Source organism: Dermacentor albipictus, unplaced genomic scaffold (assembly GCF_038994185.2).
Source record: "Dermacentor albipictus isolate Rhodes 1998 colony unplaced genomic scaffold, USDA_Dalb.pri_finalv2 scaffold_28, whole genome shotgun sequence".
Lineage (NCBI taxonomy): Eukaryota > Metazoa > Arthropoda > Arachnida > Ixodida > Ixodidae > Dermacentor > Dermacentor albipictus.
This window is the reverse complement of record NW_027225582.1, coordinates 4,051,814-4,077,660: the sequence shown is the minus strand read 5'-3', so window position 1 is coordinate 4,077,660 and position 25,847 is coordinate 4,051,814. Positions and strand designations below refer to the sequence as shown.

General features: G+C 43.9%; 1 protein-coding gene across 15 annotated transcripts in view; it reads right to left on the bottom strand.

The window, feature by feature from the left end:
- The window catches only part of LOC135897584 (uncharacterized), a 144,401-nt gene that overhangs the window by 109,187 nt on the left and 9,367 nt on the right, over window positions 1-25,847 (bottom strand). For 7 of the 15 annotated variants that reach the window (XM_065426263.1, XM_065426260.1, XM_065426251.1 and 4 more), the window contains 5 exons: window positions 25,302-25,354; window positions 23,057-23,188; window positions 18,462-18,497; window positions 9,756-9,790; window positions 712-759 (listed from right to left, as the gene is read on the bottom strand). In XM_065426263.1, coding sequence (XP_065282335.1) covers window positions 712-759; window positions 9,756-9,790; window positions 18,462-18,497; window positions 23,057-23,188; window positions 25,302-25,331 — 281 coding nt within the window. In that variant the 5' untranslated portion in view covers window positions 25,332-25,354. The remainder of the gene's footprint in view (window positions 1-711; window positions 760-9,755; window positions 9,791-18,461; window positions 18,498-23,056; window positions 23,189-25,301; window positions 25,355-25,847) is intronic. The other 8 variants (XM_065426255.1, XM_065426256.1, XM_065426257.1 and 5 more) reach the window with 3 other exon arrangements.

Below are 25,847 nucleotides of genomic sequence, written 5' to 3'. Positions count from 1 at the left end.
TCTTCCTGCTCGCCCAGTGTTGCGTGCAAAAGGGGAAAGGGGGTAGCACACTCTAAGGAAGGGAGGCAGGCGAGTGGGTTATAGCCTGGTCATGCTGTGCTCGGCATGGCTGAGCTTGGCCATGCGTGCTTTATCATCTCAGTGGCAATTTGTGGCGGGTACAAAGGCCTGAGATGCCATGTGGCTTTGTGTGCACTGTGTTCTCGCACCTATTGCTGGAAGTCGCGTAACTCAACCTTCTAAGACGCGCTGAAACTAAGGGCAGCACAAAGCATTTCATTCGTCACTGCGGCCACTCTTCATCACGCCAGCGAGTGTCCTTGAGACAGCGAGTGTCCGAGGTCATTGAGTGAGATCTGTTTATGTTTGCCTGTGCGAGCATGACACCATGCTTGCTAATTTAGTCAGTATGCAAATGATTACTGCCATTTATACCACTGATAAAACTACTAGCCTTACTTCGAACAACTATCTAATTATTTTCTATCACAATTGATGCTTCACCTTTTGGGCAAAACTGTGGCTGTTTTAGTTAGGCCAATAAAGGGCATTCTAATGTGCCCGCTGCCCTTCACAAAACTTGCATATGCATAAAAAAAAGAAACATGCATAAGCATCCTCAAACTGCTTAAAGCACAGCACATTTGCTCAAGTCCGGTGTGCAACCACAAGTTTTGCAGTGGATAGCCACTGCACTGGTATATTACTCACTTAACTGGTCTTGCATAGGGTAGATTGACATCTGTCGGTTGACCTACCCTGTGTAACAATGGTAAAACAACAATGGCACCTCAAAGACCACACATACTAAGCACCCCACAAAAGGTTTGGCATGAATTTTCCAAACTACACTGTGCTGGCATCTTCATGTTTCACTTTGCAACATATATGCCCAAGCCGATCAAGGGCTGTGAAAAACCAAACACATGGCTCGCTGTGTGTCCGCAGGTATTTTAAACTAACATCATATGCGAACATTTGCTGGCAAGATGTGAAGGTATACTTTTAGATTGTCTGCTCTTAGCAAATTCTCTTGAGGCTCTTTGCAAGTTTTGTTACCAAGAAAATGCCTGACAACAGTCACGGACATGAGGCATTCTTTTGCAAGATATTCTCTGCTTAGTATTCAGTGCAGCACTTTCACCCAAAGTGCAAAGCAATGACAGTGACAAGTAGTTTGCAATACTCAGTGCTTCACACATCGCTGCAGTGTTGTCCAAACAATCGACACATTACTGTCAGTCTTGCTTTGTATGTAGTCCGCCCATCCCATATGATGCGCTTTATCCCAGGCACATACCTGACGAGAGAAAGTGGTGTCGTTGAAGCATGGTTTGTGGGCTGGCAATGGGCCTACAGGTAAGCTCAAACCCTCCCTGATGTGTGCAATCTAAGAGTGGGCTGGCAATGGGCCTACAGGTAAGCTAGAACCCTCCCTGATGTGTGCAATCTAAGAGTGGGCTGGCAATGGGCCTACAGGTAAGCTAGAACCCTCCCTGATGTGTGCAATCTAAGAGCAGAACACCACCCTGTGCACAGGTTCAGCGCATGTGCTGAATCATCACAGCCACACATATTGCACTTCCGATTTTGTAGGATCAGTGCATTATACAAAGCACAATGAAAAGGACAAACTACATAGCACTGTCTCTTTCCTTCGTCTAGGTGCTGGTCCTAAAAAAATCTCAATTATATTACACCAACCACAAATAATATTGATGCTGCTACCTACATTTTACCTTGATGCAACTATCTTTGTTGATGAAGTTCCTCTGTCATTTCTGCCAAGAAAATAAAAAAAGTGGGCAGCATTTGCATAAATGGCAAGCCTTAATGCACCTTTCAGTCAGTATTTGCCCCTGGGAGTCCATAACTGCATGGCAGACTTATGTATTAAAATTGCTGAATGACATACTGGATCTTTAAAGGGGCCCTAAAACACTTTCTGAGCATGGTGGAGAAACATTCTTGATTTGCAGAGAATGGCTGCCATGAATGTGTGAGCAAAGTATCTTGGTGCATGCAGCTGGGAGCCTACAATCTCGCGCAGTTCTCCTGCGAGTTTTGAGGTCCCAGATCTATTTTTAATGGCATTGCAGTTAGTGTGACTGCCCATAGATGCGAACCATTGGCCAAGTGTTCATGACCATGAATTACTCGTGCGATGAAGCTCATGCACGATTGCCAACCCTACAAGATCTAGGAAACAGAATTGGCAGTTGCAAACGCCTCTCATTCATCCTGTCACTGCTCTTTTGTCGCTCCAGGGCAATTTGGTCAGACATCAACCTTGAAAGGCTACCATAAGTACACCATGGAAAGAAAAGCAAGACAGGAGCAATGGGCAGAGCACTGCTATTGGTGTCATTCTAGCTAAGAATAACCAGTGAGTTGAGGGGGAATGAGGAAAGTAAACACTGTGCTTGCTGGGAAGTTTTAGAAAGAGCGTCTCCAAGTGGCTTTGCATAGTAGAAACCTTGAAGGTTTTTGGGTTCTTTTGTGCTCTGTTTGCACTAGTTTATACAACTGGGTAATAGAAGTCATATTCATAAAGAAAAAACTTTCGTGAATATATATTCATTGAAAGCCATCACACCTGCTCCAGCCTGTTTCTCGGGCTTCAAGGAAAATGTTTCAGTGCCACCTTTAATGGTGGCACTGAAATAGCGAGATTGTAGTACAAATATTATTAATAGCGAGAATGTAGCTGGAAAAAGACTAATAGCCAAGTTACTACAGCAAAGGAACTCGCACTGATTCTAAACAGTAATAGCGTACAGCTGCAGCAAATGCCACCATATTAGTTTGGAACCATAATATAGGGCCGCACACAGGAGTATGTTATTTTGCTTGAAGCCCTGGAAAAATGTAAAAAATAACTACAATGTAGTTATCCTTGACATTTCCAGTGTCAGTGTAACACAATGACCTGCAGAAAGAACACATCCTTGGGGGATGATTATCCACGACTCGGTGCTGCTCACTGCTCAGTGTCCACAGTGATAGAACTTCTAAGCTGTTCCCTAGCCTCCCCTCTTCATAAAATGTAAAATGTGCAGAGACACCTCCGGAAACAAACGTGCACAAAGCAAGGAATCTGCTTTCATACAATACTTACTATATTGACATGCATAAGACCATAAGCGACCAGCGATGCTTCTGCAATGTTTATTACTTCAGGGCACATGCAACTGACAAAAAAAAAATCACAGACAATTGCGATACTCCCTAATACAAAATTTGAGTGCAGCTCTACACGTGTTGTCATTTCGCTGGTGTGGACAATCGGTTTCGTGTGGCATGTTACAAACGGAGCGAAGTGTGGCGCCACTGCCTTGCTAATCTGGAGACTGCACGTGAGCCAGTCCATGGGTGACGCGTGGGCGTGATTCACAGAAGCCACTGCCAATAAACCTGCCAGACATTACATGCTACTCTGGCACCATCTCGTAGCTTCGCTTTTTTCTTACACTGTTGCCATACACTCCTCTGCTTTCTGCCTCATGGTTCTGCTGCACCTTCCTCTCTGCTTTCCTCCTCATACCTATTCTCACTTCCCACTTTTTTTTCATCTCCCACTGCATGCTGTGTTCGCTCTCACCTTTCATTGAACTCGTTCCCTTGGTTAAACTGAGCGAACAAGTGGTCCTCACAGCACGACAAAAGCTAAAGGGAATGTGCTCAAAAGTAAATGGAATGACCAGCGAAAGGAATACCCTGAATGCATGCACTATAAACCACGTTAAAGGATTGATTCAATGCACAATAGACGTGGCCTACAAGATACCTTTGACACATGGGGCTGATTACGTGGGCCAAACAGACAGGTGCGTAAATGATTGACTGTGCGAACATCGATACAACTGCAGTCTGATACAAGCACCTGAAGACCTTGCCATACAGGGCGCTTCATGCAAGTGCGAGCGTATCTTCTACAGGACGGTGATCTTGCTGAAATGTAGTAACCAAAGAAAAAGAGAAGTCGTGGAAGCCTACATCAAGATGACCCCACGTGCCATCTATATCACTCAGAAAAGAGATCAGCTTAATGACTGACAATAGATGGCATGGGTAGACTGGGAAGAGCACCCCTGCACATATGAGTGGGCTTATGAAGGCCTCATTTTCCGGAAAATTAAACACTTGTTAATTTGCACTCAGGTGTTGTGCATTGTTTTTCTCTCTTAAGTCCTGTCCGTTCGTCACTTTGTGCCAGAGTGTTATGTCGAACCAACTAACCCACTGGGAAATTTTCTTTAATTACATGTAATATGCTCTGCGTGCACATTTATGTGAGTCTTGTTTGCAATGCACATGTGAAAGACAGCCCAAAAAAGATGCAATATTAGAGGTGAGAAAATAGGGATTTTTCGAACCGAATAGAATAGTGCCAGAAACAAATTGAATGCAATACTTTTCTAAAAATAACTAGCCATTATCAAAATTAATACAAACTGATGTTTACAGTGTTTACAGTTTATACAGTTTACACTTACAGTTACAGGTTATACAGTTACAGTTTACAGATTATAGCGCACTACATCTGCAGGCTTGGAGTGGCGCCTGACACCGGTGAAGATGCAGGGAGTGAGTGGGGCTATACTAATCCAGGTACAACCAAATTAGGAAGGCCCACTAAGCTAGAACAAAGACACTCCCTCACCAGAACCGGAATTGGGCCTCCCTGGTGCAGTATTCGGCCACAACCTCCCTAATGAAATGATCTCAATAAAATGGCCCCCAGTCCCCAGTGGCTGCAGAGCACCTGACCAAGGCGGCGGTCAGACTTGCAACGCAGCAGAGGGTGCTAAGAATATCTGGGTCCGGACAGGCCGCCAATGGAAACTGACCCTTGCATCGCTTAACACCCGAACCCTCTTGAGTGAGGCTAGCGTAGCAGGACGCTTCGAAGAACTATCAGACATTGTTTGGCATATAGTATTGGCCTTTGTGAGATTAGAAGACCTGGTGAGGCTTACACATTGCTGAATAACGACCATGTCCTCTGCTATAGAGGCCTCCCGGATAAGAAGCAATATGGGGTGGGATTCCTAATCCATAAAGACATAGTGGGCATTATTGATGAATTCTACAGCATCAACGAGAGGGTAGGAGTAGTCGTAATGAAACTCAATAAAAGGTATGGATTAAAGGTAGTACAAACCTACGCTCCAACATCCAGTCAAGGCGATGAAGAAGTAGATCGGTCTTATAAAGATGTCGAATTAGCGATGAGAAAAGTGCAAACGCGGTATACTGTAGTAATGGGTCACTTCAATGCAAAAGTGAGGAAAAGGCAGGCGGGTGAACAGGCAATTGGCAACTACGGTGTCGACTCTAGAAGTGCTAGAGGAAAGATGCTCGTAGAATTTGCATAAAGGAATAAGCTGCGAATAACGAACACCTTCTTCAGGAAGCATAGCAACAGAAAGTGAACCTGGCAAAGCCCTAATAGTGAAACAAGAAATGAAATTTATTTCATACTTTCTGCCAATCCCAGCTTAGTGCAGGATGTAGAACTGTTAGGTAGGGTAAATGCAGTGATCGTAGGTTAGTTAGGGTTAGGATTCACCTCAATTTGAAGACAGGAAGAGTAAAAGTGGTCAAGGAGAAACAGGTGAACCTAGAGGCAGTAAGAGTAAAACAGACAAATTGAGGCTGGTACTTGCAAATTGGCAGCCTTAGAAGAGCGAGATGATGATGATGATGATGATGATGACATAGAGGTAATGAAAGAAACCGTAACGAGGCTGGCTTCAAAGGCAGCAATAGAAGTGGGAGGCAAGGCACCAAGGCAACCAGTAGGCAAGCTCTCCCAAGTGACGAAGGACCTTATAAAGAAACGACAAAGAATGAAAGTGTCCAACTCAAGAGATAAGATAGAATTGGCGGAACTGTCAAAACTGATCAACAAAGCGAAAATCAGTGATTATCGAAATTGTGACGTGAGAAAGACTGCAGAAGCCGTAAATAATGGACGCAGCCTGAAATCAGTGAGAAGGAAACTTGGCATAGGACAAACGAAGATGTATGCACTGAAAGATAAGCAGCATAATGTCATCTGCAATCTCGAAGGTATAATAAAAGCAGCGGAAAAATTTTATACTCACCTGTACTGTACCTAGAGGATTAAGGACTATTCTATCCGAAACAATAATGAACAGTATACAGAAACCCTTCATATAACTAGAGATGAGGTCAGAAGGGCCTTGCAAGGCATGAAACGGGGAAATGTGGCAGGGGCGGATGGAATAACAGTCGATTTAATCAAAGATGGAGGAGACATAATGCTTGGAGAACTGGCGGCTTTCTATACGAAGTGTCTATCGACTGCAAAGGTCCCAGAAAACTGGAAGAATGCAAACATTATACAAAAAGGAAGACGTTAAAGAATTGAAAAATTGTAGGCCCATTAGCTTACTCCCAGTATTATATAAAAGATTTACCAAAATAATCTCCAATAGAATAAGGGCAACATTGGACTTTAGTCAATGAAGGGAACAGGCTGGCTTCAGGAAGGGATACTCTACCGTGGATCACATCCATGTCATTAATCAGGTCATCGAGAAATCCGCAGAGTACAATAAACCTCTCTATATGGCTTTCATACATTACGAAAAAGCATTTGATTCAGTAGAGATACCAGCAGTCATAGAGGCATTGCGTAATCAAGGGGTACAGACCGCTTACATAAGTACCCTAGAAAATATCTACAGAGATTCCACAGCAACCTTAATTCTACACACGAAAAGTAGGAAGATACATATAAAGAATGGGGTCAGACAAGGAGACAATCTCTCCAATGCAATTCACTGCATGCTTAGAAGAAGTATTCAAGGTATTAAACTGGGAAGGCTTAGGAGTAAAGATAGACGGTGAATACCTCAACAATCTTCGCTTTGCCAATGAATTCAGCAACAATGCGGACGAGTTACAACAAATGATTGAGGACCTTAACAGGGAGAGTGTAAGAGTGGGGTTGAAGATTAATATGCAGAAGACGAAGATAATGATAAATAACCGGGCAAGGGAAAAATAGTTCAAGATTGCAAGTCAGCCACTAGAGTCTGCGGAGGAGTACGTTTACCTTGGTCAACTAATTACAGGGAACCCTGACCATGAGAAGGAAAGCCATAGAAGAATAAAAATGGGTTGCATCACATACGGCAGACATCGTGAGCTCCTGAATGGGAGCTTACCGTTATCATTGAAACGGAAAGTATACAATCGGTGCATTTTACCGGTGCTGACAAACGGGGCAGAGACTTGGAGGCTGACAAAGAAGCTTGAGAACAAGTTAAGGACCGCGCAAAGAGTGATGGAACGAAGAATGCTAGACATAAATTTAAGAGACAGAAAGAGAGCAGTTTGGATCAGAGCGCAAACGGGCATAGACGGTATTCTAATAGACATTAAGAGAAAAAAATGGCGTTGGGCAGGTCATGTAATTGCAGACTAGATAACCGTTGGACCATTAGGGTAACAGAATGGGTACCAAGAGAAGGGAAGCGCAGTAGAAGACGGCAGAAGACTAGACGGAGTGACGAAATTAAGAAATTTGCGGGTGCTATTTGGAATCGGTTGGCGCAGGACCGGGGTAATTGGAGATCGCAGGGAGAGGCCTTTGTCCTCCAGTGGACATAAAACAGGCTGATGATTATGATGATGATCTACGACTCAAGATTAGCATTCAAGTGGTGGCGATTTATGTAATTTGAGGATGGGAAATTCATTATTGGTTGAGATACCAGTGATTATGATTATGTTATCCAACTATGGAGTGTAAGCTGTCTGCTTGGGCACATACCCAGCGGCACATACCCAATGACTCAAGTTGTCTACTAGATCAGACAGCAGCAAGTTGTCTATCAAGGCACATGCCCAGTCACCTAGTGTGTCAGCCCGACAAGAGAGCAGCCAGCCCATAACCAGTGACCCAAGCTGGTAGACAACTTTGGTCATTGGGAAGAGCAGTGTAAAGAGGCTACATACATACATACATACATACACACACACACACACACACACACATATACGACACAAAGTTGCTGAAGTAGGCTAAGAATGCTAATCGCATTAACACTTTCAGGTCCCAATTAGTAGTTATGTTGACTGAAAACTGACTTTTACCATATCTGTTACATCTTCAGCAACTTATTCAGAGCTGCAAAATAAATTAAGAATGCTCAATTCTTTCGTGAGATTTATCAAGTTTACAGAATGTGGAGTCTATGCGACAACTCATGACAGGAACATCAGATATGATAAGATCAACTATTTCATGTCTAGCAGGCTTGAAGAGCATGTGTGCAGCCACTTGAAAATTATGCCTTGCGCAACATACTGTGAAAAACAATGAAAGAGGTTAACCAGCAGCATACAACATACTCACATAGAGCAAAAATACCCATATGTCTAGCTCCCAACTTATTTTACTAAAAGATATTGCACATTTTATTAAGCAGCACAATTCCAATAAGTAGTGTTTCAAGATGTATTTGACACATTTTAAATGTCATTACTTTCACCAGTCCTTTTGCTGTTGATGCATTATCTTGGTGCACAGATTTTTGTATATAGTGCATAAAAGGGTAAAAAAAACTGTTTCCTGCTTACCACTACTTTGTTTTCACCTTAGCTTCACAAGATTACATGTTTCAGCCAGCATTCTTCAGTAATACATCTGGGATTTTTGCTTGCCTGGTTCATCCAGGAAAAAAAAAAATTAACTCTGTTTTATGTGCACTTTGCCATCGTAAAAGCAAGCTGTTGCGGAGATGTGGACTGGTTTCACTGCTTGTCAGCGAATAAATGACTTGGTGAACAAGGCAAGCAATGATTTCCAGTTAAAAAATTAAATGCTGGAGTTTTCTGTGCAAAAACCCCAATCCGATCACAAGGCATGCTGTAGTGGGGGGTCCCGCATTAATTTTGACCACCTGGGGTTCTTTAACGTGCATCTAAATTCAAGTACGTAAGCGTTTTTGATTCCAGTCCCCATCTAAATGCGGTTGCTGTGGCCAAGAATCAAACCCACCACCTCGTGCTCAGCAACACCTTCTGATGGTGTTGGAGGGAACTGAGCTTTGTGTCACCTGACCAAACTTTCCTCTCTCATCAGTGGAAGCGCATGCGATGCTGTGAGCATTTCCACCAATGAGAAAGGAAAGTTTGGTCACCATGTGCACCTGCACCAATGGAAGCACATTCTGGCATGCTGACAAAGTCTGCGCCGCAAATGACTACGCTAACACCGATGCCAACATGAAACTGAGAAACGAGCTAAGAAATGCTAATGATTTAATAAGGAACATACATACCTACTCAAGGCAATATTGGCTACTCAACAGTATACTGTTGAAGGGAAGACATGACGGTAAGGCATGGGGAAATCTTTCACTCTGGCAAGGATACAATCACTGTTTTGCAGCAGATGACTTGTGGTTAGTGGCTATAGGCACCTTTATACAACCCTGTGTAGTGCATTGACATAACTTTAGCCAGCACGTCCAGTTAGGGCACAAGCAAAGTGATGGCCGCACATTGGAGAGTTTCACTTAAAAGTACACCGCACTTCACCTACCATACTGACTGTGCAGTAGCATCACGTCATGCAACTCGAAGTTTGTAATGTTTTCAAATAAAACAGCCACACAAGCCCTCAAGAATGCACTGAACATTTGCACTAAAGCTAAGACAAATTTGGTGGATGATCAGTGCTCAATGTACTCAAGGCAATATTGGCAACTACTCACTGTGGTGATGCTGCATGGCCTCCCTTTGCTGGGCTCTGAAAGATTGTTAAAGACTGTGAGCTGCATTGACTTCAATCAACATTCAAGCTCTGTTTACCACCACGGAATTTGCGCAAGTGCCTCCAGTCAGTACATTTATTTCTTAAAGTTACACCCTGTCTAGTTTAAAAAAAAAAGTTATATTTCTAATACATTAATGGCTTGCAAAAAAAAAAAAGGGCTATGAGGGACTCTGTTGTGGTTCTGTATTATCCTTGATCACCTGGCATTTTACATCTACAAGTACATTTTTGCACTTTGCCACCATAAAAATACAGCCACCACAGCCAGGAATTGAATCTATGGCCCAAGGTCATTCAAAAGGGCAGGCACATAATTTTGTATGGACGAGCCAACTGCAAACAAATGTTCTCTGCAATTTGCAGGTGGCCCAATGCGCTGCATGCACTAGTTCATGGTGCACTGAACCATCGGCCTCTCTTCTCCAGTGCAAAAGCTTGCCCCGTACACTATGGTCCTTAAAGGGTCACTAAAGGCAAATACTAAGTTGGCGTGGACTGTTTAAATACCTTTCCAGAAACCTCGCAACACTTGTTTCGTGCCAAGAAAAGACTTTGTTTACGACAAAATTGTATCTGAAGGGTCTGAATACCTTTTTCGAAATTCAAATCTCCCACCACCCAGCCCGGGGAGTGGTGATGTTGCATGTGCCATCACTGCCCTTTGCTGCCATCAGTGAGTAAAAGGACGCCCAACAGACGGTGGCACCGAACCAAGACAGAGTGGCGGATTCGCTGCAGCAGCTGCTTTTTGGTCAAGTGGTGTAGACCGTTTTGGCATCCCGCGACATCACATGGAAGTTGAATTCTCTGCTACTTGCAGTTTCGCGAGCCAGCAAAGACACTGCCGCACTATGCGATCAGGAAAGTACTGCAACGCAAAAGCGCGGGCGGTGGAGAGTTGAGTGAAAACGAAACCTTTCAACCGCCCGCATTGTTGTCAATGGTAATTTGAATTAGTTCTTTTTTCTTAACATGATATGCAACTGGACAAGCAGCATTTTATTTGATCATATAATACAATATGAAGATGTTTTTTGCAATGAGTAGTTGAGTACTAGTGACAGAATTTAACTGAGGAGTGCTTTCGTCATCGGGCAAGTGCTCGAATGCCCCGGGGTAGTCTCTAATTATGTCCTGCATTTGCCTCAATTTCTCGATTATTAAGGCTCTGTTCACGATAACATTGATGCCTTAGAGATTCTCGAGCACTAATTTATCCCTATAGCTTTACTCAGTATTTGCCTTTACTGTCCCTTTAACTGCAGCATGATATGGTGCCACCATGGTGCAGAGAATGTTTAAACCTGCTGGTGAGGCAGTACAGCCACAGGGCATAGTGTCTTGTAGAGAACACTCACCTAGGTGAGAAGATAACATTTTTTTACTAAGAGGTAAGGGTGTGGGAATATTAGAAAAGTTCGAATATCATATTTTCTTAATATTCGCATGCAATTTGAAAAATAGAAATTCTAATCAAATCGAATATATAGCTGGCTGCGTGAAAGGAAACTTGATTCTTAGCATTTGTTTCTATTTATTCTAAGAATGTTGGGGCGATTTTGTGCTTAAATTTTGTGACGGTTTCATGCTGCTAGCAGCATTTCGTCTGTAAAGCACACTTTGCAACTGAACGTTTAAACTGTGAGAAAGCCAGCCTCTCAGTAGCAAGGTACACAGGTTCGCAGATAGTGAGGATGCACGTTTTAACGCGACAGCATTAAGGGCCCCGTGTAGCAGAAAGTCCGGTGTCGGTGTCCAGCGTCTGTGCTGACATCTTATGAGTGAAAATTGCCGTATAGTATATTTGGGTATATGTACATGCCACGCCTTGCTATATGACAAGCATATGAGGGTTATATCGCCACACCAGTCTATCTATCACTAAAGTTGTTCATACCTTGTCTTACATTTGAGACTGAAAGCCCACAAACAAACGTCATGAAACAAAACACCCACAGCATATGCCTTTGTTAAATCTTTTCAGACTGGAGTATTAAAAGTGAACAGCCTTTGCTGAACCTGAACAGCTTTTGCAAGATGATGGCTGATCCATGTCAACATAAAGCTGTCTTGCAACTATGCCACAGGAAAAGTGGCAGACGGCGCCAGTGTTACCAGAGCCCTATGAACTTCCCTTATCAGCTTACATAATATGTATATATTTCTGAAGGTCATATATGTGTCGAATGTAGGTACCAACAAATGCGAACTCCTGTATGCTGACCGGCAATGTAGTGCTAGTAAGCGCCCACGTATGTATTGCATAGAAACAAAAATTCTACATAAAGCCTGAACATACAATTTCGGTTCACAGTAATGCTAAAGCAAGCCAACATCTTACCAATCTTGCATCGACCTGAGTGTTTACATCCCCACTTGCCTCACAAGCTGTATGGTAACTGCTACCTTCAGTCGACACTGGAAATGAAGACACAGGATGACCTGCATCACTGAGGTCACCCGGTGAGCTAGGAAATGAAATGAGTGGGCTGGTTGATTGGTGGCTCTCCTCATACAAGTAGATGTCGCCAAATCCTGGCATATGACGACGAGTGATAGCTTCGGTTTTATTAATTTCTTCGCAAACATAGCTAGATGTGATTGTGCTTTCTTTGCTGTTCTGAAACTCAGCAGGAACACCAGTGGAAGGAGAGCCCTAAGGCACATCCAACTCAGCGATGTCCCAAAACTTGGAAGCTGTGCATGTTGAATTGGCCTAGGTGTCTACACCATCACTAGCCTCCCGAGCTCTGTGGTTATCCCTACCTTCAGCTAGCACCGAAAGTGGAGACACAGGATGACCAGCATCACTCAGGTTGCCTGGTGAGCTAGGAAATGAAATGAGTAGGCTGGTTGATCGGCAACCCTCCTCCAGCGAGTTGACGTGGTCAGTTGCTTGTGTACGAGGGCTTCTTTATTTTCTTCTCGATGACTTGAGACAGCAACATGATAGCGTTTCACATCTCTAAGTCGAACCATGTGTGGCTTAGTGCAGCATCGTAGTTCAGTGGACACTACAGAGCCAGGTGGAAGATTGCCCTTCTTCAGTGGCTTGAAGTGCATGGTCTCGCATTGCAATGATCAACAGCCACCGACGTCACTGAAATGTCCATCATCGACGAGTAGCCTAGATGCTCTTTCCTGCTGGCCAAACTTATGAGTTCTCAACAGCCTCCGTCAGTGGAATGCATCCCACTCAAAGTGCTCACCTGCTGAGCCGAGTATCCAGGAGCCTGTGAACCAGCTGCTCCTATCACAGCCGACGGCAGTATGGGGGAAACAGGTCCACAAAATGGCTGCACGCCTGTCAGCACTCCCTGTGAAGGAATGCTCTTTGATGGCCTAATGTTGTCACGGCTTGTGCCAGCTTGGTTGCCTGTGTTCTCGCCACGCGTGCTATCCTTTGCAATTCCGTGAAAAAAAGCAGCTCCCATTCAAACCAAAGTCATAGCCGCTGGCATATCTTGGTCTTGCACCACTGGTCAAGCTTGGACAATGACAAAGACCGCAGTCGGTCTGCTTCTGAGAGACAGTTGCTCCTTCTCCGGTGTCCATCGCATAATTTAACGTTGTCTGCTTTCTGCATTTAGGATAACCTGTCTTTTTAGCACTGGCAAGTGCCTTCTGTGCTTTGGCCTCATTTACAGATGCTGTTGATCAGTTCTTACTCTTGCGCAGTTTTCTAACAACTTCTGGTTCTTTGGGGAAGCATCCGCGGTGATCGACATGACCTTGTGAGCTGTGCGGGCTTGGCTTTTAACTTTTCCTTGGAGAATCCTATGTTTTAGTCCCTCAGAGACAGGAACAGAGGTGGACGAATGATAATCTTCAGCACTTGCGCGAATGCATTCTTTGTCTTTGAAGCTTGCGTTACTCTCCAGAGGCCTTTGCAGTAGCTGGGGCATCACCTTGCACTTCAGTACCAGAGTGCAGCCTCTTCAACAGCGTCTTATGCCTTTCCCATGCTGAAACGCTTGCAGATGTCCCTTTTTTGCTGCTGATGCCCATCCACTCTCCAAAGTCATGCTTAGACTGTACTGCGCATTGGAGCAACCAGCGAAGTTCCAGGAATCCTTGGCTGAGAGATGCTGGCTGCTACGCCACCAATTGTCGGCGGGCAAGATCAGTTCTAATGCACAGGAACAGCGACGACTTGCGACGACACTTGTCCATACCAATGGATGAATGAGCGGATGAACAAATGCCGAGAAGTTGAGCTCGCATTGCGTCCGAGACGTGGAATTCATGCTTCAGTCCAGCTGGTGGCTGCATTCACACTTTACGTCCTGGTGACGGAACATCCCAGGCATCACTGTAGCTGGCAGGTATTTCCCCAGGGAAGATACCATCTGGAAGGAGTGTGATGGGTCGGTCACTAGGCAGCGAAGAAACTGCCCGAACAGCGGCATCAAAATGTGTGATGGTTTCAGCAGCCTTTTTATCAAAGCATCAACGTCCATCTAGTCGTCTAGTGGAGAACAATGGCCCAAGCTCCTGTGCAGGCATCGCTGGAGGAACATGTTTTGCCCGCATCTCCACTCAATCAAAAGAGTTGGTTTATTGGCTGTAAAGCCACTTTATCTTCCAAAAGTAGCGCCATTTTTAGATCTTTCTGCCACCCCACTCTCCTCGCCACCTCCTGTTGTCCCAGCCTCCTTCACTTCCCCATTGGCCAATCCGTGTCACATGGGAGCATGCATCGTGCTTTTGTATATTTTTCTCTCCAGTATGCTCCGGCCATCATTTTTGACCCAGTGTGACAAACGTACATGCAAACGGATTGATTGAGTGCGTTAGCAGACCAAATCAAGTGCATTAAGGATGAGAATGTAATTGTGAGCTGTGCTGCTGCACCTTCGGTTGCTGCAATTGACAAGGCGAGTGCAAAGGCTTTTTTGTTGACCATCTGGCGAGTGCAACGCACAAAGAAGAAAAGCATGGATGCACAGCATCCGGTGGGCGGGCTTCAAGGAGGTTGCAAAAAACGCACGGCATTGTGAAGTGCCACGGTTCTTCATCACCTCTTCTTTTAAACCTAGTTTACGCCCGCCTCTTTAAGAAAGTGCTTGCGTATGTGTGCACGCTGTGTGTGGTTTTTAGCATGTTTTACTTTTTTCGAATGTGCTTGCATTGTTTCATAGGAGTTGTTTTGCCACAAAAGTGCTCGCATCTGCATCAAGCATGAAATAAGATCGACTTTATTCAGGAAATTTTTTTCAGCTCCAGCAAAAGTTAGCACATTCTCGACACTTTTGCAAGGTTCACTAAGGTTTATGAATGCAGTCGTTTAGCTTCGATGTGCACCCGCATGTGTTGATTTGGTTAGTGGTGTATTTTTAAACATTCCGAAGCAACTAACGCTATGAGAGAGGTCGTAGTGGATGGCTCCGGATAAATTTATTTACCGTATCTATTTGAATCTAGGCCAATAGTTTTTTTTTTCAAATAATCATGTATCAAACTAAGGTTGGCTTAGATTTAAGGATCTTGAAGAACGTGCCAGTTTTCAATTGCAAATAACAAATATGGTGCATAGCTAGCCCTATCTAGAAAATTCAGTATCACAGCTGCTACTAGCCGCGCCAGTAGCCAACTGAATTGCACAAGCGAAGTCACCATTTTGACCTGTGTCGTATCGGTATGCATAGTATTGGCGTGCGGCGTGGCGTTATCGCAATGGCACCAAACATGCGATGCCACGAACGAAAAGTTGTGCGAGCTGCAGAGGCATCGTCAAACGTTCAAGCCGGGCGGGACTTCAGCATTGATGAGAACAATGTCAGTCGTTGGAGGGGGCAACGGGAGGCGCTTTTTGAGTGAGCCGCAATGAGGAGATGACAGCAATAAGGAAGATAAGCACACAGCAAAGCTTTTCACCAAGATCGTGCCACGTTTTGATGCGTACGAGCCGTGCCACACTCTCTACACATGCATGGGAGCACAGATGCGAGCTAGCACGTGTGCCCAAGCGTATGAGGCTAGCAGCAATGGTGACACAGAGTGAGCTCGGCATGTTCATATTAAATAAATGCTGTTTTCATTTTATGAATGCTGCCCTCACTTTTCTGTCCAGCTTACATTCAAGGTAAGGTTTTTATTTTTTCTGGCTTCAGACATTTGGGAGCTGGCTTAGAATCAGAGCAGGCCTAGATTTGAGTAAATACAGTAGGTCACCTGGGGATGTTTAATGTGCACTTTGATAATACAGTACATGGGCTGGTAAATTCCTCTTTGGCGTTCCATAATGCTATTCGAACAGGTGTGGTAGTGCTGCATCAGAAGTTGGTGCATGGGCGTGATTGTACTTTTTTAATAGGTTTTATTTACTAGTTGTAGCAACGTGTCATTATTTCATGTTAATGACGGTGCCTCCAGGACATTAAAGCGGCAATGGGAACACCAAGGCTAGAACCAGTGCCGGTCCTTGGGCTCGCCGAGGCCTGTGCCTGCCAGGGGGTAAAGATCAACTGTCCATGATAGCGGACAGCCAAATTTGCGTGCGAACACTCCATGCACTGCCTGGTTTATTATAATCTCAGGTGCTCTCCTGAAGCCTCCATTAGTGGCTACATGTGCCCTTCGGGAGCAGTACTTGTAGAGAAACCAATCTATCGTCGCGAGGACAAAAGCACCTCGCAATAAAAAAGCGCTCTGCGAATTCTGCAACATACTGGAATGCCAACGCAACATTACAGAATGCCAACTGAAAATGTGCCCACGGGCCTCTTGCATTTCGCCTTTATCCCGGCTGCTGCTGGATGCGTCCTCAGTATTGGAGGGATGAACAGTGGCTATTTGCACGTTTTGTGTGCAGGATTATCATATCAGAGATTGTCTGCAAAGGACCACGGGCCCCTGATAAGGATCAACATTTTTAGTGCTTATTGTTAACATTTTTATGCATCCGATTAAGTAAATAATTATCGCATGCGTCATATGCACTGTACGTTGCCTTCCATCTCTTGTGACAAATAATTTCACAGTTTTTGATTGTGGACTGCGAACGAAGTTGCCGTGGAAGCTGTGCATAGAGCAGTAATGCAAGTTGGTATCCCAGTATCACGACGAAAATGAGCGCATCTGTTGCAATTTGCTTTAATAATTAATCCTTCTTTTTTCGTTTTAGTATCATTGGGTGTGCTAGCCTGACAGCTCAGTGGACATGTGTGCATTTGTGCTGTATACTTATCCTCGTCTGCAAGACTGTGATAAGCACCTTTATTAAACCCATTTGAGGACTGTTTGGTCCTACAACCCTACTGTTCTCTCTGTCTCTATACCTGCCGTGGTGGCTTGGCGGCTATGGTATGGTGCTGCTAAGCATGAGGTCGCAGGATCAGATTGTGGCCGCGGCGGCCGCATTTCGATGGGGACGAAATGCAAAAGTACCTGTGTCCCTTGCTTTGGGGGCATGTCAAAGAAAACCAGGTGGTGAAAATTAATCTGGAGTCTCTCACTACGGCATGCCTCATAATCAGATCGTGGTTTTGGCACGTAAAACCCAAGAATTAAATTTTTTTTTCTGCCTATAGTGTTCCGAGTTATATGGACACTACTTCCCTGTGAAAACTTAGAATGCAAAAGAATACAGACACACGCAGTATACAGATACAAAATTAGTGCTTCAACAAAAGTGTTACTGGTTCTAATTGGGAGGAAGGGGGGGATAATTATTTTCAGAACCTCTGTCCAGTTTTTCCATCAAGTTCATTTTTGCTACCAAATTTCAGCCTCTTGCGCTGTAATAAATAAACGATTTCGTGTGCTGCAAGAACTGCCAGTACGTTGTTCACAGTATCAATACCGTCTACGTGTGAAAACGTTGCTCATGGTCACAAGAACCCATGTATTAGCTACACACATCTGTAAAAGGTGCGGAGCAGAACTGGCCCAGTTGCTAGGCATTGCTGGCCCCAGACAGTTGGAATCTCTCACGCGCCGGCGAAACAAAAGTATCCTGCAGGTACGTAAATGAACCTACAAGACCACGTTCACATACTTTCATGCAGTCAAGACTTGAAACTCTCGTAATTACAGGCGTGTTTGAACACACTGCGTGCATGCTTCGTGCTCCAGCATAACGAACTCTGAACGTGCGGATGTTTTAAGCCTTAAATAATGCTCCTTGTTTTTATTCTTTTGCGTAATTGCACCACGGCAATACATGGGCATAAGCGCCACTGAAACCCCCCCTTATGTGCGTCTGCCATGTTTACGCAAGAGCGGGGTGTATTTATGCCTCAGAAGCACATCATACCAGCGGTTCAGGACCTCTCAAACTTATGCAGTCGGTGTGCATTAGTCGGATGAAACACAATGCCTGCACTGCAGAAATTGAGCTGCACAATTTCTGAACTTGTGAACCACCATGAACTGGTTCACAGTGGTGCAGCCGAATCGAGTGCACCGTTTGCTTTGCAAACCACAATAATGTTGTAAACAAAACTACGGCAGTTTAGCACTGGCAGGCTAGGATGTTGATGACACATGTGCACGTGTGGCATCATGAGGTGGAAACCACTAGCAGTTACACAATCCACACAAAAGTTTTGCTCTCAACACAATCTCAACCACATGCACCACTGCTTTTCAGCCTGTAACTACTGGTTGACTTTCCTGTGAGATTTTTTTCATAAATGCTTACGGGCTTTGTGCCATTCACCAGGACAGTTACAGGAACCTGTGAAGCATTTTTTTTTTTTGTTGCCGAGACATATAAGAAACCTTGACACGACAAATTTATTTTCATCAGAACTTTTTACTGCAACTACAATTTTGTTATAATGTAACAAGGTTGAGCTGCATTCTTAAATTTCATCAAAAAATATGAAGGCCCAGAGAGACCACTGATGTAACGTGCGTTCTTTTACAATAAGAACACTACTGTCGTTCCTGCGCTGCTTGGTATTTCCCCTTTCAGCATTTCAACAACCATGCAAATGTGTTTGATTTTGATAGACAAGATAGCAATTCACAAGTTTCTTAGTGCCCTCTTATTGCATACCGAGCACACAGTCCTGACATGGTGCATAACATTAAAATGTAGAGGGTACCACTGGAGTTAAGTGCAACACAGCTTCTATGCATTTTCCCTGGTTCCCTCAAGACTATGAAACCCTACTGACACTGCTGATACAGTGGCAGATAGGCAGCTTAAAAGCACGAGAGACCCCTCTGATCATCTGCAGACTAGGTTAGAAGCTTGCTTTAGAGTTTTGCAAGGCGAGTTAACAATTTGCTAACTGTGTGATTGCTATAAGTATACAGAAAATTTAAATATAAGTGAATCTCTACATCACCAGAATTTACCAGTGCTATTCGATTTGTGAAAAGCAACTTAGACAGCAACAACAGCTGAGTGTGTTCACAGATTGTTTGATAGCTGGAGTCAAGGAATTGGAGTACTACTACATGGTATAGTGTAGGCTTGTTTGGCCAAGGACAGTGGCAACTGGAGATTACAATTGGAATTACAAGAAAGGCCTTGGGAGTGCAGTGAATGCAATTCAGTCTGTGCTGTAGTTTCTTATTTCTGAACTCCCCCAATTTATCCAGGTGTTCGCCGACTTAATTTACCATATATTCTCTGACTGGGAAATTAGTAAAATACAGTCGTGCCTCGCTATTATGACCCTGATTATTATTACAGATGACTTGAGCTACAAATAATTTTTTTGCGGGAACCAAACATTTCCAATGTATTTGTACCTTGTTATGTGGAAACTCACTGTTTGGACAATGGACCGAGCAAAAATGCACAACGGCCATACAAGCTCATGGATTTTTGTCTGTTCAATGTGGAGAGTGTTGGTATGTAGAGGACCTCCTCTAAATCACAGGAACTGAAAGCCTGCAAATACAGGCAGCTAAATATGTGCAGCATTTTGCCAGCAGCAAGACCCACCATGGTAATCTTGACAGCTCTGGCCAGTGTGTCTTCCATTGAGGCACTCATGTGATAGCATCAATGTTCAAGTGCTTTCTGAAGTGTGTGCACTTAATGAAAGTCTGGTCCTCCTGCATCTTTCTTTCAGCTTCTCTACTGGACTCTCGTGCAGAGAAGTCAGCAGAGACAGAACAGCTTTTCCTCTTGTGTGCTAGCTTTGTCAACAAGCTGTAGCTCTTCCTGGTGCACTCCTTCTTTTAGACATACTTTGTTTGACTGAAGGCCCCATCATAGGGAATGTGATCAATTTGAAGTCTGCCATCACAGCATGGCACTGGATCAAAATTTCATGAAAATAACAGCAACCAGAATAAAATGCTTCAACTTGGTCAGATTTTGTCAAATTTGGATTCGTTATTATGGATGACTTGCTTTGCCGATAGTTCGGCCACCAAAGTGTCCATGTTAACAAAGCATGACTGCATAACACTAGTACTGTCAAATAGGCAAGGCCGACTATTACCTAAAACTAATTTCTGCAATTCTACAGAGCACATTCCACACATACATTATATAAACGCTTCTTTTCCTGAATTGGAGCAGAGGAAATAAAATGAGCTAAGAGTAAGATTCTTTTACTCAACAAGAGTGTCTAGAACTGCTACTTTTCTTTTTAGACATTAAGTGCCTCTTGTCTTCTCCTTTCTTGCTCTGGTTTGCCACTTTCCTGTGTAGGCACTGAGGATAAAATACTTCATTCTCACTATAGTACTTAAGCAACATCCACTCTTTTAGATAGCCATTAATTTTTTCAATCTTTATCAGCATTTTTTAAGCAGGAAAAGATTACTTTTAAAGGGGCTATGAAACACTTTCTAACTAATGACAGAATGACATCACTATTAAATCACATTACCTCATTAATCTGCTGCAGCAAAAAGTTTTTGGATCCTTCAAGCACAAGTGAAGTTGGACATACTCACTAGAACAATGAGTGCCTTTCTTTCTCCTTTCATTTCCACCAGTGCACAGTAAGCTACACAGGGGAGATAACAAGGGGGCGCAAGGGAGCAACGCCCAGCTGGCCCTGCCCAAAGGTTGAACATCTGGGTGGCGAGACGTCTTATGGTGGGCAGCACCCAGTGGCAGCTGCAATATCTACACTATGGTTTTTATCTGGGAGGCCATGTGCAGTAGACGCAGCAATGCGCGACTGCCGTGTGTAGACTGGTAGCTGCGCGGTGCTGCATCTTTCACTGCTTTTGACACAAGATTGTAAATTCCCTGGTGCATGCAGTGCAATAATATTTGGCTCACATGTTTCCAGGAGCCCCGTTAACAAATTAGCAACATTTTCTTACTATGTTCAAAAAGTGTTTCAGGGCTTTCGTAAGGTTCAGAAAACTGACTCAAGTTCTCTCACTTCCAAACTCTGGCCGTGGTGATATCCTCGCATAACATCCCAGACATTGTTGTTTTCTCTGCTGAAAAACCTTACGAAAGTCTCTAGTGTTGAATGTCCATCTTTGAATGTGATGTCCTTCCATATTTACTATCCTGCAATAAACGAGTGTTGGTCAGTCACTGAAATAATACATATGATCAGCGGAATGAGCGTCAGTAGTTTGAAGGCCCCCTTAGTAACAGGTCTTTTACTTTGATATTGTTTACTGGCATGCCCTTCGACAAGAGCAGCAGTTAACAGGCTGTGATGGCTTCAAAAACACATCAGACATCCCATGAAAAAATGAAAAATTTGGAGGATGATTAAGCTTTGCCTTTAAGAGTGGAACGCGACAGCATTCAAAGATCCCTGACTGCTTCTCACACTTCCTGGCAACTGCAGCATATGTAACCATAATGTGTGCCGGGAAGCACTCACGGCGAACGCTATGCATGAAGGCGGGCTTTCTGGTCGAAACGCAGCCTCTTGCAGGGGCCACAATGTGGCGGTAGCAAGCGCTATCTGGAAGTATTTCAAGGAAGTAGGCGCGCTGCTCCGTGAACTCTGAAATATTTAAACATCGGTGTGCGCAAATGGTGGACGTCGTCTCCGGTCTGTGCTTTATAGAAATGCTAGAAAACGGGTTTGTTTGAGTTCTCGTATATTGAAATGACAATCCGAGAGCTATCATGTCTTTAGGTTGTGTGTAAGTTGCAGTTTACGTTTTTTCCACATACCGTATTTACTCGCATAATGATCGCACTCGCGTAATGATCGCACCCCTAAATTTTGTCGTCAAAATTCTATTTTTTTTATTTCCCGCGTAATGATCGCACCCCGAACTTGCCGCAGCGATATGTCGTGTGCTAAGCCTAGCGAATAATGATCGCGCTTACCATTTGTCGAATGCTACGCGAACGACTCTTTTTAAGACAAGCCAAGCGGCCTGCACGCACTAAACATTCTTAAGTAGATGCCTCATTTCATTACTTTCATCACTTTCCGCACTTCTGTGACAAAATGAGGTACAACCAAACTTGCCTTTATTATGGGTTGGCTTTATAATCGCTGATGTCAACAAAAACAATAAAGGCGCACTTTGATTCTTTTCATCTGCTTTTGCACTCGTGAGCACGCAACAAATCGCGCGCGGCAATGATATTAGCCACGTTTACTCCGATACGTTAAAAGTGTACCCTATTCATACGCCGACGCTTGTAAAACAGCTAAGATATTCGCCCACCCTTAGCGGAAACGTGCCGTATTAGGATAGTAGTGAAGACAGATGCCGCAGTTTCCGCAGCATGCCCGTCACGTGTTTATATGTCACTGGCAGCTAAGCGCGCCCACCTGTTTCTGTCCACTCAAAGTGGACATGGCTACGTTATTGCCGCAAACTTGCCGATATTAACGATATTATTCATCACTGATACGGAAGAAACTGTTTCAATGCACGTAATGTACTCACGAGAAGAAAAAAACATCGCGTTCGGCGCGTTCGGCTTGCTCCGCCAGCCACCATTTTTGTTTTGGTGTCCCCATGTGTCCCGCACCCGCAATCTCAGATCTCGCAGCAAACGCGGGACGAAAAAAAAATTTTTTTTTCGCGGGAAATTTAACCCGCGTAATGATCGCACCCCTCAATTTGCGTCAATTTTTCTGACAAAAAAAGTGCGATCATTATGCGAGTAAATACGGTATTTTAGCTTGAGAAATTTAATTAGTTCAGTGAATTTCTTGCGTCACATGAACGGCCTAGGTATGTGTGGTTCGAAAATATTTTTGTCAATGCGACATCTGATGCCGGACGCCAGATTTTTCTGCTACATGGGCTCCCTAACGCTATCGCGTTAAAAGAATATTCGCTGCAGAAGAGACAAAAAAAAGTATCCAGCAATGAGAAAGGCACCTTTCTGTCCCAAGTGATGTGGTCTCGAGTTTCAGTCGACACTGGTGGGACATGGTGCATGACTGGTGCAAAGTGGGCCTGCCGCACGGCCTCCTCCCTCTGTGCCGTCTCTTTGGATGCAGCCACAACCCTCTGCAAAGCACATGGTAAATGCATTGGAGAGAACAACTAGGGCTTTGTTTTTTTTTTTCCTTGCTCGTACAAATAAACCACCACACTTTTACTACGACTAACAAGACTTCCAAGAACCACTTGCAGTGCAAAAAAATTTACAAATTAAATTTGTGCATTCTAAGTGATCCTTCAGTACTCCTCACAGATAAAGAAATCCTGTTTTTAAATTGTTGGCATGCATTGTCCTAGTCATCGAAATGCTTGAGTAGCTTACTATGCCTGTTTGTTTGCTTTGTTCGGGGTCAGATTGCTGATGTTGACGCATGTGTTGATGGTTCAATGTCGGGTCTAAGATTTTCCCTAAATCATGGGGCTTTCCATGCCAAAACTACGATCTGATTATGAGGCAGACCGTAGTGGGGGAGTCCAGACTAATTTTGACCACCTGGCATTCTTTAATGTGCACCTAAACCTAAGTACTACCCGGGTGTTTTACATTTCACCCCCATCAAAATGCAGCTGCCGTGGCCGGGATCTGATCCCGCGTCCTTGTGCTTAAACGCACCAAAGCCACTATGCAACAACGGTGGGTCTACCATTTTCATCAAACTTTCGGTTTCAAGTCCAGCGCTTGCCCTGTGTAGTTCTTTGTCCTTTCCATTGGTTTCTTTCACCCACTAATATGAACCAACTCACCCAGCAAACAACATTACTGAACATCAGTAACACTACCCTTGAATTTCAAATCAGCCCACGGATGAAGGGAACCTTTCTTTTGCAACTGGAGAATGTTAAGTGCACTTAACAGTTCTAAGAACATGCAGCCATACAACGCATAGCCTAGATTGGAGTACATTACTGCACACACAATACAGACTGGATTTGACGCCTGGCTTCCAGTGCTTCAAGGGGATCAAACATGGGGGACATTCTCCTAGCAACGATGCCATCACATGTACTACGGAGAAGCAGTGGATCACCACCTCGGGTATAGACCTCTATCAGCGATGAACAGGAAACCTAGTACAATGCTAGTCAACATGTGCAGCCAATCGTGCATGAAATGTAAAAGTACCATATTTACTCATGTAAGGTCTGCTCTCACATAAGGTCTACTCTGACTTTGAAGGAAAATTAGTAAAGACAAATTTGCTGAGTACATTGCATGCACACAAATGTGTGGCCTCCAAGATCGCCTCAGCACACTGTTGCAATCTTGTAGGCCACAACTGCATGCTGGCTAATTTTCGCAAAGTGCTCACTAAATGGCACTTTTCAGGTGACGGAAATCTCAAATGGTAATGGATGGTACAGAGGACGACCAACTATAGAAGAGCACACATGAGGCGAGCTCATCAAAAAAAAAAAAAGAGAGAATGAGCACAGCAGAAGCAACAAGGATGACTGCATAAGTGCTCATAGTTAGTTGTTAGTGGTTTCGTTATTCTGCATAACAGTCTAGATAGGATGGTGTAACTGTTGATCATGAGGTGTTGTGCTGCCTGTGTCGATTCTGGTTTCTAAAGCAATAAAGAGGATGTATTAGTATTAAAAAAAAAAAGCCCTTACATTAGCACGTGTCTTTGTTACAGGAAGAAAGCGACCCATTGCAGCTCCTGCCACGACTGAAATCATTTGGAGGACTGTGCCAGGAAAGAGTAGCATTTTTTACGCTAGAGCACCATCTGCTAATTAATACAAGCACTAAACTTCCAGTCATCTGAAATTTGGTTATGGCAAATAGTTTGCAACTGAACAAGCAAAGTATTAAAAGCTAACCCTGCAGATGCATCACTTAGTGATATGACTTTTAGAATGGTTCATGTTCGAGTTAGTGGTTCACAGCACAAAAAATTTAGCAGTTATCACAAAGAGAGACAGCAAAGGAACAGCACTTGACAATGCAGTTTGTCATCCGTGTCTGTCCTACAGCCACCCATGTCGGTGTCGTGCCTGCCGAATTCACTGAGCCATGAGACAATCTTCTTATATTATGTCAGGAAATTAAAATGCAAAAATATAGGCCTGCAGATATCCCCACTACTCGAGAAACTATTTTCCTATGAAGTAAGAACAGCAGTTCCTCAACAAAACAGATCAGAAAGCTGTAGTAGCACGTGTCATAACTCACCAGAAGCTCCACCTTCTGCTCCTCAGTCATGTCTTCCTCCCAGAGCCCCAGAGCTGTGTCAGTCAAGAGAACAGTCAAGATAATGCTGACAGCAGGAAGAGTTCACAATTTGTGCGAAGTAGAGTGAGGTTAGTTTGTTAATATTTGCTGGTCAAATTTAATATTTGCTGGTCAAACATTAAATTCCATGCACCATTTCTGCTGCAGAGGTAACTAGCATTGATTGAAAATATTACAGCTGATAATGTACCATCACAGGGGAGGCCAATATATCCAAAGTGTTTAACTACCATTGGTTTTGCGATGGAGCAAGAAAGGGGCAGGATCTCCAACAAGAGAAAAATTTAACAAGCAAAAGCATTTGAGTCACACCTCAAACTGCTTTAGCGGCAGTCACTGCTTTAACATTACTTTGATGCTCCCATTTACCACCCTGCACAATGGTGAACCATATCATAAAGGAAGCATCAAGGGAACTGCACTGCAAATACATTTCTGTTTTGTTATTGGACCGATGCTGCTTGGGCAGCACAGATCAATGGTCAG